A 15534-nucleotide genomic window follows, 5' to 3' on the forward strand; every position below is an offset into this window, starting at 1 on the left:
ATAGTCTGTGTCGGTACGTGTGAGAGAGATCCACCTTTCCAAGTTGTTGGGGTTCATCTCATACTTCTGAAGGTTTGAGGGTGCTGCCTGTTCCATACTCCCCCTACTCCTCATCTAGCCTTTTAGGGGTACAAACAATAGTAATTGGGGCCCAGTGTGGTTGTGTACGTGTGATATACATACACTTTTTTGGGATCATATTTTCTATTCCGCTATTTAATCAAAAACCTTTGGGGATCAGTTAAATTGGGGGATAGTCTGTGTCGGTACGTGTGAGAGAGATCCACCTTTCCAAGTTGTTGGGGTTCATCTCATACTTCTGAAGGTTTGAGGGTGCTGCCTGTTCCATACCCCCCCTACTCCTCATCTAGCCTTTTAGGGGTACAAACAATAGTAATTGGGGCCTAGTGTGGTTGTGTACGTGCGAGATACATACACTTTTTTTGATCATATTTCCTATTCCGCTATTCAATAAAAACCTTTGAGGATCAATTGAATTGCGGGATAGTCTGTGTCGGTACGTGTGAGAGAGATCCACCTTTCCAAGTTGTTGGGGTTCATCTCATACTTCTGAAGGTTTGAGGGTGCTGCCTGTTCCATACTCCCCCCTACTCCTCATCTAGCCTTTTAGGGGTACAAACAATAGTAATTGGGGCCCAGTGTGGTTGTGTACGTGTGATATACATACACTTTTTTTGGATCATATTTTCTATTCCGCTATTTAATTTAACTGGGCCTCCATGCGAGACCTGTGTGCCTTGTTGCGCTGTTTTGAGTACTCCACCAACATGGCCAGTGGCAATGACGCCGTTCTCAGCTTAACTATCCCACTTCTATGCCTCCTTGAAAAAACAATTCGGGCGATGATGGAAGAGGATGTGGCACAGGATGAGGAGGAGGAGGAGGATGAAGAGGTAACATTTCCAAGGCTTTCAGGGCAGTCATTCGCAAGGGGCTCCGAGGGTGGGTTCCTGCACACGCAAACGCCAGGGACGCAATTGTCCAGCAGGGGCACAGTTCTGGAGGATGAGGAGGATGAGGAGGAGGAGGAGCTGGAGGAGGAGATGGAACCATGTTCACAGCAGGGTGGCACCCAGGCCAGCTCATGGCCATCACTGGTGCGTGGCTGGGGGGATACAGAGGACACGGACGATACACCTCCCACAGAGGACAGCCTTTCGTTGCCTCTGGGCAGCCTGGCACACATGAGCGATTACATGCTGCAGTGTCTCCACAACGACCGCCGAGTTGCCCACATTCTAACTTGTGCTGATTACTGGGTGGCCACGCTGCTGGATCCCCGTTACAAGGACAACGTACCGTCCTTAATTCACTCACTGGAGCGCGATCGCAAGATGCGCGAGTACAAGCGCACGCTGGTAGACGCCCTGCTGCTGGCATTCCCATCTGACAGCGGGGCCACAGTGGAAGCACAAGGCAGAGGAGGAGGAGGAGGAGGTCGCCAACGCAACCAGGGCACCGCCAGCACCTCAGAAGGCAGGGTTAGCATGGCCGAAATGTGGAAAAGCTTTGTCAGCACGCCACAACAAACAGCAGCACCAGCAGCTCAGATGGAACGTCTTAGCAGGAGGCAGCATTTTACCAACATGGTGGAGCAGTATGTGTGCACACGCCTACATGTAGTGAATGACGGGTCTGCCCCCTTCAACTTCTGGGTCTCCAAATTGGGCACATGGCTTGAGCTTGCCCTTTACGCCTTGGAGGTGCTGGCGTGCCCTGCAGCCAGTGTATTATCTGAACGGGTATTTAGCACGGCTGGGGGCGTTATAACAGACAAGCGCAGCCGCCTGTCCAGAGACAATGTGGACAAGCTCACGTTCATTAAAATGAACCAGGCATGGATCCCACGGGACTTTTCCGTACCTTATGCAGAATAGCAATGGATACCGACCTTACCCACCCATTGTTCCATTTTTGCTCTTTCTCACTCTTTTGGGGTGTACCCTCATTTAAAATTTTTGAAAAGAAGCAGTGTTGGCTACCTCGTCCTCCTCCTCAGGGCCAGATTAATGTAGGGGCTATTGGAGCTGCAGCTCCAGGCCCCTACCTTTTATATAGGCCCCGGGTTGGCCATATTCACTGTTACCGCTCTTCTGTCACTTGTAAACACAGAAGTCTGGCTTCTATGCTCGCTTCCCCAGGCAGCACCCTCAGAACCTCCCCACACAGCGTGAAGGCCGGACAAGGAGGGACAGTTGGCGATGCATGGATGTGTTTATGGGCTTCAGAGACAGCATCCCATGTTGAATTAGGCATGCATGGCTGCACCCTTCCTCCTCTGGGTGCATGGCAAGGCACGGCCCTTAAGGCCCTTCAAAATCCTCAGCACCAAGCCCATGATGCTGTTAATCCGGCCCTGGTCCTCCTCCACCGCCGCTTCCACCTACACCGCCCATAGGTGTGCGCAGCCTATTGCATTAAAGTGTGCACCCCAAAGTTGAAATACACATGCATGTGTTTGCCAGCAGGGAGAGTAATGTATCGGGGCCATGTACCTGTAGGCAAGGAGAAATAGAGCAGAGCAGGTCCCAGGGAGATCTTTCCCATCTCCTCACTGGCAATGCTATGTGCCCTAGGTGATTAGGGTGTGCCCAGGCACACCCAGCACACCCTGTGCGCACGCCTATGTCACCGCCACATCCACCACCACCTCAACCTCCCTCCTACTCCATATGGGCCTCGTCCTTCAGAGATGAAGAAGAACATTGTTTTATTTTTCTGTTTTTTTTTTGTTGTTTTAAGTTATTTCCCTATCCACATTTGTTTGCAGAGCACTTGCCATGCTCTTAATTACGTTTTGCTGCCATTTGCAGCACTCTAGCCCTTTCCTTTGGTGTTTTAGAGCCATTTTAGTGCCTTAAAGTTCGGGTCCCCATTGACTTCAATGGGGTTCGGTGTCCGGGAAAAGTTCGGTAAAAGTCCGGGACACGGACCCGGACTTTTTTTTAAAGTTCGGCCGAACCCGTCGAACACGGACATCTAGGTGTTCGCTCAACCCTAGTCAGCAGCCTCCTTTCATATACCTTGCCTGTGTATGAACTCTGTACTTTACTGTCGTGACAGGTGCTTTCTAAATATGTATGTCAATTATTGATACTTCAGCAATACAAATTAGTAGCACTTCCACTTTTGTGGTGCTTCTCAATGGTAGTGCCTAAAGTTGACCATAGACATTTGATAAGTCCTATGTTAGAATGTACAGCAGGCAAATGTTTAAGCTATTTGCAGATGATGGAGCACAGGTCATATGGGACAGAAGTGACTGGATACGTTAGAAAAATTTGTCCCTATTGTTTTGCCCTTGAGGGACCAGCGCCAGAGGTGTCTACAGCAAGCCTCTCCTGATGCTGATTTAAAGACTACACATAAATGGTCACCCAAGTGACACTAGCCAGCAGTGATAAATAATCCAGCTGCCTTTTTAGTATCTATGGTCAGTTTTACTGTTAATTTCTTTCAATACAAGTCTCCTGTTTTGAGCCTGACAGACTAAAAACAAATCCCTCCTTGTGATATTTTAACATTTTATATTGCCAGTAATAAAGAAATTGGGTAGTTCTCAGAAGTGAAATACAGGGTGGAATCTATGAATCTGTAATGCAATAATATACATTTTTGTCTTAAATGCTCTATCTAAATGTATAAAGCAGAAGTATGTCAAATTAGTCGAACTAAAATCATGTATATGATGTAGTCTGCCCATACCAGAAAACAGGGCTCTCTGTCCTCCTTGAAACATTTTTTAATTACCTGTTGATCCTGCTAGTAGAACCATTTGACAAGCACTTTGATAGGGCGACAATGTCTGAGTCGGTTGTCGGAAGCATCATACTAACAAGCCGACAATCGGCCGATCGGACATTGGCCGAATATTTACGGCCGACAATCGGTACGTGTGTACGGGCCTTTATGCGGTGGAATAACTGCAACCCCTGACACCCATTGTACTGTGGCAGCTGCCTAAATGCTGGTATCATTGATGGCTCTATTGGTAAATTGCATTGCCTAGCTTTGGCCACAGCCATTAAGATCAACTGTGCATAAATAATGTAAAATGTCAACCCAGTGCCCCCTGTCTTCTCCATCAAGCAGGGTGCAGGAGAAATCCAGCTGCATTTGCCATTAAAATAAGGTAATTTTAAATACAGCTTGTTATTGACATGCTAATGTGCATTACAAATGCCTATTTCTTATTCTAAAAAGAAAAAAAACTAGAGGCTTTTATAATCTTTAACAAAAGTATTGAAATACTATTTCAGCACTTGCATTTCTGAAAATACATTCTTTACTCACTTTATATGTAGGTAAGGTATCATAAGGTCCCTTAAGTTTTTATTAACCAATCTGGAGGTGCCCCTGACCCAAGATGTACTGAAGACTTAACTGCAGCTCAACCTCGATCATTGAGGCAACCCTATTGGTTTAGTTAAACTAGGGATGACATGTTGCTTATTTCAGCATGCACACAGTATTTGGGCTCTACCAGATAAAGCAACATTTTATGAGCGAATTATTCTTGCTGTCATTTTTGCCTCTTTTCTGCAAATACTATGAAAAAGTAGGAGTGATGGGTGTTTTCAAAGGTAATCATTATAACGATCCTCTGTTATTGTCAACAAAGTCCATAAAGTATTACCTCTGATGACTTAGGCCAGCCATAGATGGAGCAAATTTCTTTCCTACAACCACAGAGGGATAGTGTTGACAAGAAAATCCCTCCCGCAAAGCCCTTGTATTCTCCTGGTGGGTAAAGCTGTTCCCACCAGGAGAACACAGTGATTACTGCTAGCAGCTATAACAGCCGCTAGCAATAATAGCATGTAAAATCCAGCAGGCTGGTTGTACCCAAGTTAATTATTGACCACCTTGGGTATGTCTACCCATACATGGTTTGAATCATGGATGGTTTAAGCTGAACTGGTTGAGATTTGAACCAGCTATGGCCGGTTTTAGTCGTGGTAGCATTTTGGGTATGTACGTGTTGCTTGGACACCGTCCCTGCAGCCTCTCTCCCCTTTTACCTTTCTTTACTTTTCTTTTCTGACTTTCTCTTTCCCTTTCTTCTTCTTTTTCACTTTTGCATTTGGATTTTTTGCCTTGAGGGCAATCTGATGAAGCAAGGTGGGCATTATGCCTTAGTTTCTATACGAGCCTTCTGATATTATCCCTGATTATTTGTTTGTGACCTTTTTTGAACGGGTGAACACCCTGGACATGTTGGTGCAATGTAACCTTCTATATTGTCCCTTTTCAATTGACCTGTACCTCAGGCTTCCACAACTGGATATGTACTTTGATCTCTGTCATCTTCAGTACTAAATCAAATGCCAGCTGTGAAAACAGTATTTGCCCTAAACTGTAAGGCTGGCCATACATGTTCAATTTTCTTCTACAATTTTCTTTTAGATTTACCAAAAACTATATATGATGTAAAAACTAAACAACACTTTTAATCGTATCCAATTAGGCAGGCCCATGCACTACATAGATGAACGTAAATCTATAGAAAATTGTACAGAAAATTGTATAATGTATGCCCTGAGGGGGAGTTGCCATACCAGGTAACATGCCCTCAACAGGTTGGTGGGGACCAGGGCCTCTTTCCCACAACCCTGGCCGGTGGTTTAACATAGGGGCACCCAGATCCTGGCCCCTCCCTATGTGAATGAGTATTAGATACATATGGGGTTGTTAATAAAAAAAAAATGTCCCCCGGTGTAGATCATCGTCAATCACAATGCCCGTCACCACCTCCAACCTGAAGGGGGGAAAAAAAAAAGCTCCACTTGCGCTGAAAGTCGTCACAAGTGTTTAACCTTCATGGTATACAGAACTGTAGTGTTTGTACCTATTATATTGATACTGCTGGATCAGTAGCCACTTCACGTTTTCGTGTTGCTTTTAGTAATGTTTCTTTATTTCATTTTCGTAAAGAAAGTTTGAATGTTTCGATTTGCCTATTTAAAGCAGTTCTAAAGCTTTAAGGTTTTTCACCTTAATGCATTCTATGCATTTAAAGTGAAAAACCTGTGCTGCCACTCTGAACTCCCCACGCCGCTTTTTCTTACCTGTGTCCGATCCGATCCAAAGATGTGCACAAGTGTAGTGGCTCCAGCCTCTGTCTTGCTCCTCATTGGTTACTACTGTCAATCAAATGTTGTGAAACGGGGGCAGGGGGCGGGGCTGAGTCCTGCTGTCTGCGTCAATGAACACAGCACTGAGGCACGGGAGCTACGGTGGCCCGGGCACCCTAGGGGACACCAGTAGAAGGATTGGGGCTGCTCTGTGCAAAAGCATTGCACAGAGCAGGTAAGTATAGAATTGTTTTTTATTTTTAATCAAATTTAAAAAAAAAGCTTTATTATCACGTTAATTCAGGTGTTTGCATAGGGTAATGCTTGCTTAGGTTTGTAAATTTTTGCTTAGACTCTATGTAATATTTGTCTTTTACTTGACACCAGAAAGCTCAGACTAATGGACCTGAGAAACAGGAGAAGGAAGGAGTAATACAAAATTTCAAGAGGACACTTTCTAAAAAGGAAAAGAAGGAGAAGAAAAGACGAGAAAAAGAGGCAATAAAGCTGGCAACAGATAGAGAAGATGGACCTCAACTGCATGAAGACCCGTATGTGTTAATTCATCACTTATAATTTCTAAAATCATTGAATTGCTGCCCCTTGTCAGCTTCTAAGCCTGACTTAGTGTTGTCCCCTGTCACAGTTATTGGACAATAGCAAGGCCAGGGATGAGTTCAGGTTCTTGACCAAGGAAGGTGGGTTGATATTTGAATAACCTCAGTATTCAGGACATCTAGAGTGCTAAAAACGACAATTGACACGTCCCACACCTGGAGGTGATTGCTATGTGGTGCCTACTGTGGTTTAGGTAATTTTTTCACCTTAAGCTTAAATTCAGAAATAAGACCACTATGTGCATTTCAATAATCCACAGCATCTTCTTTAAATTAAATTTCAGCTACAATAAACCTGAAATCTTCCTCTCTTCTATTTTCCTACTGAATAGGATTTCTCTTATCCTTGTAAATGAGCTCTGATGTTGCCTTTCTGTATTTTCTGTCTTGTAATGTTCATAAGATATATATATATAGCACTGCAAGGGATTACTTGTAAATTCTCAATCTCCATAGTTCCTACTATTTCTAATCTTTTTATCATGCTTTTATACATATTTTTTGTTGAGTCCATTGTGAGGTAACCATTTTATACTGACTTTGCTATTGAACAAATATAGGCAGAAGTTTAAAACCTAATGTGAAAATGTTCTCCAAATGAGAGCAGATCACGGATTTCCAGGTCAGCATACATTCATTTGCACTTTTAACTTTTAGTTTTTTTTACCTGTGATGTGCAGACTCTACAAGTAGATTTCAACTTCACAACATACTTGATGTGATTATAGCCTGAGCAGTGCAGCAAAAAAACAGAGTACTGTCCATGATGCTTTATTTGCAATACATTTTCAGGACAAGCTTTTGGGGTGTTGCATTTTGTCGGTGCGATCAGTACTGCTTTGACTGAGAAGAAGGAAACTCCTTGAAAGCATGTCCTGAACGTTTAAATGTTAGCACAAATAAAGATAATGGCCAGTACTCAGCTTTTTTTTTTTTCCTCCAATGCATGAAGTTGAATTAAGATAAAGTGCCTGCTGGTGGGAAGATGCTAAACAGAAACTTCCAGCTGACAGGTCAGACAGAATCCATACAAATACCATCCTTTGACCCTTGTCATCACTGTTATTCTTTGGCCAGTGTCATGAAGGTTTCTCAAGTGATGGCATTTGTAGTGCTTTCCAAACATTCATTTGCCTGGAATGCAGTTGGATGGATTTAGCATAAAGCACGTGTTTGTTTATCCTTAATTGTTTCTTGACATGCACTGATATAAGGGTAAGCTTCACTGAGCAAGAATATTAATTATAGGTCTGTCACATATTCTATACTCTAGCTAGCTAAAGAGAGCACTTCCTTTTTGGGGTGGGGATGAGGGAAGACTATTTAACATAATGTCCAGTGTATTTTCCTTAATCGTTCTTGTATTCTTTGTTTGCATGTTACATCACAGCATGGTCTATGTGCAGTCATTGAACATAATTACTAGGAAAAAGCAGTGCTGTTCAAATCTCACTCTATTGAATAAATATTAAAGGGCAAACGCTACCATCAATATCTCAACCATATGTATCAAATAAACTTCATAAATAAAGTGCAATGTGCAAACTGTAACCATCTCCATGTGATCAATAAAAACAATAGCAAATAATTAAAAATTCATAAATTAAAACCTTTTGTCAATATCCTTTAAGTTCAGACAGAGGGCAGCAAGCTGAGTGCTACCAGACTACATGTTTGTTACTACGAACATTGGTGTGTTTTGCAGTACATTTTAGGTTCCTTTTCCAGAATTGAGTCATTTTTCATTGCATATGCATCTGTATCAATTCACAATATATTTTATAGATTAGCATTAATGTGCTTTTTTCAGCAAATTTTAAAATCATGCAGTTGCAAATTTGTTTGTTGCAGGTAAATGTTATGCAGATAGCATGAGGTTGTTTGCCATGTAAGGCAGGTCATGGATTATGCGATTTTCTTTCCTGCAGACATAGGGGAGGGGGTAAGTCCCTGCTGGGAGAACATGATTATTGTTAACTGCTATAGCCGCTAGCCGTAAGTGCATGCAAAAAAACTGACAAGCTGGTTGTACCCAAGTTGATTGGTGGATCTACTTTGGTACAATCAGCCTGCCCATAGACGGATCGAATTTTGGCAGGTTCAGCAGGGACTGTCTGAGATTCGATCTATCTATGGCCGGCTTAACCCTCCTCTTATGTTAGAATTCCGTTACTATCCATGATGTTTAGGGTCAGTTTTGACCCGTGTTTTAAATCGGCTATAAAATACCCTCTGAATAATTATTTATCATCAAATTTGTTTCTTACCTCTTGGTTACCTTGTTAGGCTTCTTTATCCTTGAAAAGATTGGTTTTAATATTTTTGGTGTGACCCCTAGACCTTTCTTTTGATAGCATACCTCTCATTGTCAAATTTAAAAAATGGTAAAATAAAGTCAGCAACTCTGAAATGAATTTGTCCTATGTTTCTTCACTTTATTTAGAGAAGCAGACAAGCAGGAAAAGAGATATGCCCCTCCCTAACTACAGCTCACAGGGTTGAGAGTCGATTGGCTGTCACTTTTACTAAGCAGAGAGAGTGTTTATGATTTTAGTTTTGGCACTAATTAGTGTCCTAAAATCCTATATTATAACTGCGTCAGAATTGACCCTAACACCATGAACGTCTTAATTTTCACCACAGTATTTTATAATTTAGTGAAAAGGATTATTTTTCTATTACATTGTTTAAATAGAGGTTCCTGACAAAGTAAAAAAATCTTGATGCAATAAACAAATTTATGTGATACTTATAGACATTCAAAACCTGAAAACGGGTCAGTTTTGACCCTAACACAAGAGGAGGGTTAAGGGCTCATTCACATGGCAGAGAGGTGGGTAAAGCAGCCCCTCCAACCGCCCACCTAAACATAGCAAAGCAATGGTTAAAGCAGGCAGTGAGGAGGTGAAATCAACACTGACGGATCCCCCACACTCACATTTTTCACTTGATAGTGCACACACCCTGGTTAAGATGTTGTGCAAAATTGAAAAAAAATAAATAAATTTATGACCCCACCATGGGTGAGTTGGGGGGACTTTACAGTTAGGCAGCTGTGCGTAATAACCAGTCAGAGTCTAGCTTCAGCTTCTTCAGTTAAGCTTTAAATATGAAAGCTAGAAGCTGATTGGTTGCCGTGCACAGCTGCTCCACATTCTGTCTACTCCAGGCTTAGTAAATTCCCCTTGTTCCCTCAAAGTTGTGCACATTGCATCTCACTCATCAACTTCCAGTGTCCATATTAGCTTCTGTCACAGCTCTACATTGTCTGCATGGCACTCTCTGAGATCTCTTCTGCTTCCATATTATATTCTCTGAAAGCCCTCCCAGGGTCAGCACTGTGTTCTCTGGCACACATATTCAACAGTCCACATTTTGTTCTCCGATAGCTTGCCTCCTAGTGTGCACAGTACATTTTATGGCATCTTTCTCCACATTCTCTGTACTACATGGAGACTATGGCAGCCCAGTCCCCAATAAGCACTTTATTTTGTCACCCCCCCCCCCCCACTACACTATGTTCTGTGGCAGCCCACTCCACCACACTGTTTTCCCGCCAGCTCATCTATCTGCATTAAATTTCCTGTCCAAAAACTATGTTCTTTGGCACCTTTACTACCACAGTATGTTTTCTGCAAATCATTTGCCTCCCCCTCCACACAATATATTTTCCAGTGTATGTGCTATTCTTTGGTGCTCATTCTCCACTATGCTGTACGTTTTATGTAGGTTTTCCCCTGAACAGTTCGTTTCCACTGCTGTTTTGCGTCTACAGTGGAGACAAATTTCGAAGCCGATGTTAAACCCAACTTGAAATTTCCTAAATATGCGGTCTGCATATGCCTAGTCCCGGCCTTCTCAGTAAGCACCACCCTCTGGCAGAAGTTTGTGTCATAGATGGTTTGAACAATACACCACGATGAACAAAAATGTTAACTGCCCCAGTTTATAACTAGCTTTTAGAGTAAGCTGCACATGAAAGGACATGGCACAGAGGGAGCAAAGCAAAATGTATTTCCTCGCACCCTAACCAGCTAGCCAGCAAAAACCGAACACTAAAAATGTGCGTTAAAAACCGAGTTTTATGTATTTTGGGTACTTGTATAGTGCCGACAATTTATGCAGCACTTTACATACAGTGCATCCGGAAAGTTATCACAGAGCTTCACTTTTTCCACATTTGATCACATCACCAAAACAAAGGACCAATCTATAATAGTTGTCCATCCAATAAATTTAATGCGATAAGGAGTTAGTGTAGCAATCTCGACATGTTTCCCCATTGGTTTGGTTTCTTCTGGGGATATATTTAGCTACATCGGAACAGAAGCACAATATTTGAAGTATAGATATGAGGTCCAGCTTATATATTGCAGCAATGAGCAAAAAGGGGAAACACAGAAGTATCCCATGTCAGGGCTCACAGGTAGTGGCTGGTATAGCAGTCAAGCGCAGGAGGAATAAATGAAGGACAAAAGGACACTGATTTTTTTTAATTAAAGAATCCTGCAACATTAAGCTTGCCAGCATTGTGGTTTAACCCACTATGCACAAGAAATCCTCCCACGGCAATATGCATCAACCATAAATGACTACAGTTGTTTTGTAATGGTGGGCGTTTGAGGTCCTATTCCTAGCACTGCCATCAGCGTCCCACGGCTCCCCTCTGACACACTAGCTAGCCAGAAAAAAAATATATAAATACACGATCTAACAATTTGCCTGTTGGCTACGAACACTCCCTCTTGGCCTCACATTTCTTCAGCCATGACGAGTTACTTAGCACCCTCTCTCAGTGAAACTTGATCAACTTTTCCTTTAGTCTTCCATGACAGTTGTTTTTTTGCTCCTCTTCCTCTCTTCTGTCAGTCATCAGTCCCTGCTCAGCTATCTTCACTTCCAGCTGAAATACATGTGCAGATAGAATTCTGTTATGGTTCATGATTGGCTTCTGCATTGTTTCCTCTCAACATTACAATAGGCTTACACTTCTTCATTGATCAATGAACTAATATAGTCCCATTGTGCAATTTCCACAAGCACACATTTAGTAGGGTTTTTTGTATTTTTGTATTAGCTAGGTGGCCCCTAAACAGTGTTAATCTCAGTAAAGTTGAAACGTTACACAATTGTTTGTGAAATTAAATACGAATTACAAAAAAACAGTTAACGTATAATACTTTACAGCTCATCACTTTAGAGTTCTAACGAAATAATGGCCGAAACATTATTATTCTCCCCCCTGGTATGCATGAGGATAACCAATATATGCAATAGGCCATAATGTAAGCAAATATGAATGTAATGGAGGTCCTAATTTTATATTTAATGCATTTTATCTTTGAATTTTATATTCCAACTGTATATCGCAAAGGGGCCTTAAAAGTCCCCTTTGTGCTAATACCTAGGTAAAAAAAAAAAAGGAACTTTTTCTTATCTTTCTGTATTCCTGGATTATCTTTTGAAATGCATACTTTCAACGTCAAATCAAGTGTTGTCCTTCTATCTGCTGTTCAAGTGATATTGATTGGGTCCCATGCCCATCATCCTTGCCTGCCTTGGCTTTGCTGCCTCTTCCAGGTTTAGACATCAAGCTCCTGATGATGTGCTGGGGCTGACTTGTGGCCACTTTGAGAGCCTGATCCTCCGCATCCTGGGGATGAGATGTGAGTATTTCAGGAGGCTGCAAGATCAAGGACACAATATTCTGGCCAAGTGGAATTGAATAAACACTAAATAAAACACCATAAAAGGAAATGGCAATTTTGTTTGTTTGGGGGGGGGGGGGTAACCTTAAACTCTACTTTTACTTTTACTTTTCCATAACCGTGTGTATTTCTGTGCATGTTGTCTATCCAGTACAGTTTAGTTTCATGGAAATAGTATTTTTTTTCTTAGTGATTTTTTTTTTATTACTTTAATTTATGTATGTTAAGGGGTTTACTCAGAAAATTGAATTTACAGTTTTTTTTTTTTCTACTTTTTACTAGTGAAAATTCACGCCTAGCTGCAGAAGTTTACAAAGACATGCCAGAAACCAGCTTTACCCGCACAATATCCAATCCAGAAGTAGTTATGAAGCGAAGAAGACAGCAGAAACTAGAGAAGAGGATGCAGGAGTTTCGAAGCTCAGATGGCCGACCAGACTCTGGTGACTAAACATAGGATTTACGGCATTGTGTTTTTATTGCTAGAATGCAATATTGAAAACTAAGTTTTCTCTATCGCTCATTGACAGACGTAGTCCTCGGTGATACAGCACCTTCGGGTTATGTTGCCTCCACAGGAGCAGGACTAGACAGGAAATTAAAAAGCTCTGGCCACACCCTAGGGGCAGTCCCAGAGGGTATATCCTCTCTCTCTCTGCCTCAGCAAATCAGTTATTTTCTGTCTAGTTAGGAGTAAGGACCTAGATACCTTGCTGGGATCTTCGGTCCTGGCAAGATTTTTTTCTTAAAAAGATTTTTTAGACAGCTTTTTTCTCCAGTGTTCCTGTGAGATCTTCAAGCAAGAAAGCTGAACTGGGCGACGGGCTGGATGTTGAGATCCGGTGGTCACCCCAGTTCAGCCTACGAGCGCGTGCAGGCCATAGCTCCGCGCTGGGTCGGCCGCGACAAAGTCCCATTAAGGGACTGACCCCGCGAGTTAAACGTCTCGCTGAAACGCCAAAGACCATGAGTCACGGCGTCCGTATTGGTCGACAGCCCTCCCGCCCCGGTGGAGAGGGGTACTGTCAGGAGTTGGTGCCCGCCTGGTTCCGGTATGGTGAGTAGTATGTTCCCCCTTTTCCCCCTGACGGGTCTTGTGGTGAACGCGGGCCCCTCTCTGTATGGTAAGATAGAGTCCCCCTCTATCCTATAACATGGCACAGATCCCCCTACTTTGAGTGTGATTTTATGTGCAAAAAGCCAGGAGGCTTGGTTTGGGAGCTAACAATCTAATTGTATACATGTTAAAAAGATGTAATCTGTGGCAGTCTGGGAATCTTACTGTGATAAGAATAAGGTACCTACCAGTCAGAAGCCACGGACATGTAGACTGCCTTCCTAGTCAAATCTCCAGCTATAGCAGGCCTTCCGAACGGCCATGAGGTCCGCCAGGGCCGGTACCGCCAACCACGCCAAAAATCCCCATGCAGAGATAGTGTTGTGTGCCCTGCAGCACACCGCTATTCGGTACAGGCCGCCGCCATTTTTTTTGCTGGATTGCACGAGCCGCCATTTTGGCGTAGCCTCGTGTCTCCAGCATGGGGGCGGCCATGTTTGAGGTGATCCAAACACCTCGTGGAGCTAGGGGAGGCGCCGGAAGGCGTGCAGAGGGGCGGAGCCGCCTCCTTTCTTCCTGGGCAGCCAGCCAAAAGACTTCCTGTTTGTCAAGACAGCGCTGTAACCTGTTGCAGTTAAACTCTGAGCATCAAGTGGTGAGCCTGGGGGTCTATCTCTCTCTCTCTCTCTCTCGATCGATAGGGATCCCTAGCAGGTAACACTAAGGGGCTTTTGTGGCGCTGGGGGTCTGTGAAAAAAAAAAAAAAAAAAGTTTTTTATTTTTGAATTATATTATCCGGGAAGTTACTGGAATAATCATGGACCCTGCCACACAAATTCCCCCACCTGTTTTCCTCGAGGGGGCCACGGGACCCGCCGGTGCACAGAGTGTAGAGGCATTTACAGCAATTTTGGAGTCTATGGTGGCTCGGGTGGAGGCGGCCTGTCAGGGACGAGGGTCAAGGAAGCGACCCCCGCCTACCCCTATATTATCTGACACCTCTGACTCAGATTCAGAGATGGTCACTGCAGAGACAGGTCCCTCTGCAAGGGCTGTTACCTCAGGTAAAGCTCCCTCAGACAGTGAGGAGGACGTTTCTTCTCCCGCTATAATTCAGGAAGAAGCATTGGTGGACGCACTAGTTGTGGCAGTGCAGGAAACCTTAAAACTTGAGATTTTACCGGCAGAAGCAACTGATACAGAGATTCCTTTTGGTACTAACAAGCCCATCAAAACGGTGAAGGTTTTCCCTGTACCCAAGTGTTTTGGTAATAAGATTAAAGGAGAATGGGAGCATTCTAAACGTACCTTTACTATTTCCAAGCGTATTGCTAGACGCTATCCGTTTGAGGAATCCATCATTAAGAAATGGACGGTACCACCAGTGGTGGATCCACCTATTTCCAGGCTGAATAAAGCCACGGTTATCCCAGTGGAGGACACTTCGTCCTTTAAGGATCCGGTGGATCGAAAGATGGAAGCAGAGTCCCCCACCATCTTCTCTCTGATAGGGTCAGCATTTAGACCAGTAATTGTTATTGGTCTAGTTTCCCAGACACTTACGGAATGGGCGAGATTGGTACGCCAAGACCTTAGGGGAAAAGATATTCCCCAGGAAACATCTGATTTGATGGAACAGATTATACAAGGGCTACAGTTTATCTGTGACGCAGCCTTGGACACTACTCCCCTATTAGGGCATGCATCTATGTCAGCGGTAATCCTCAGATGTGTGCTGTGGTTAAAATGCTGGTCAGCTGACCTAGGTTCCAAAAAGACCTTGACGAATCTCCCCTTTCAGGGGAATCGTCTGTTTGGGGCCACCCTAGATGAAATCATTAAGGATGCCACTGGGGGCAAGAGCACTTTTTTGCCACAGGCTGCTAAAGCTAAGGGACCTCGCAACAAGCGAGGACCTTTCTTTACCGCCCATAAAGGGTGCGCACGCCCGGCTGGAACAAGCGGGAAAGGCAAGACTCCTCCAGGAGGGTTCAAGAAAGGCTGGTCGGACAAACAGAGGACCAACTCAGCCAAACCCGAAGCAAAGGAGTACACAG

At 43.6% G+C, this 15534-nt stretch overlaps 1 protein-coding gene across 12 annotated transcripts in view; it reads left to right on the forward strand.

Annotated features, from left to right (window-relative positions):
• The window catches only part of AFDN (afadin, adherens junction formation factor), a 438519-nt gene that overhangs the window by 112183 nt on the left and 310802 nt on the right, over window positions 1–15534 (forward strand). For all 12 annotated transcript variants that reach the window (XM_082249807.1, XM_082249808.1, XM_082249806.1 and 9 more), the window contains exons 4-5: window positions 6483–6646; window positions 12703–12863. In XM_082249807.1, the coding sequence (XP_082105933.1) occupies window positions 6483–6646; window positions 12703–12863 (325 nt within the window). The remainder of the gene's footprint in view (window positions 1–6482; window positions 6647–12702; window positions 12864–15534) is intronic.

This window comes from Pelophylax lessonae (genome assembly GCF_965119305.1).
Source record: "Pelophylax lessonae genome assembly, chromosome: 3".
Classification (NCBI taxonomy): domain Eukaryota; kingdom Metazoa; phylum Chordata; class Amphibia; order Anura; family Ranidae; genus Pelophylax; species Pelophylax lessonae.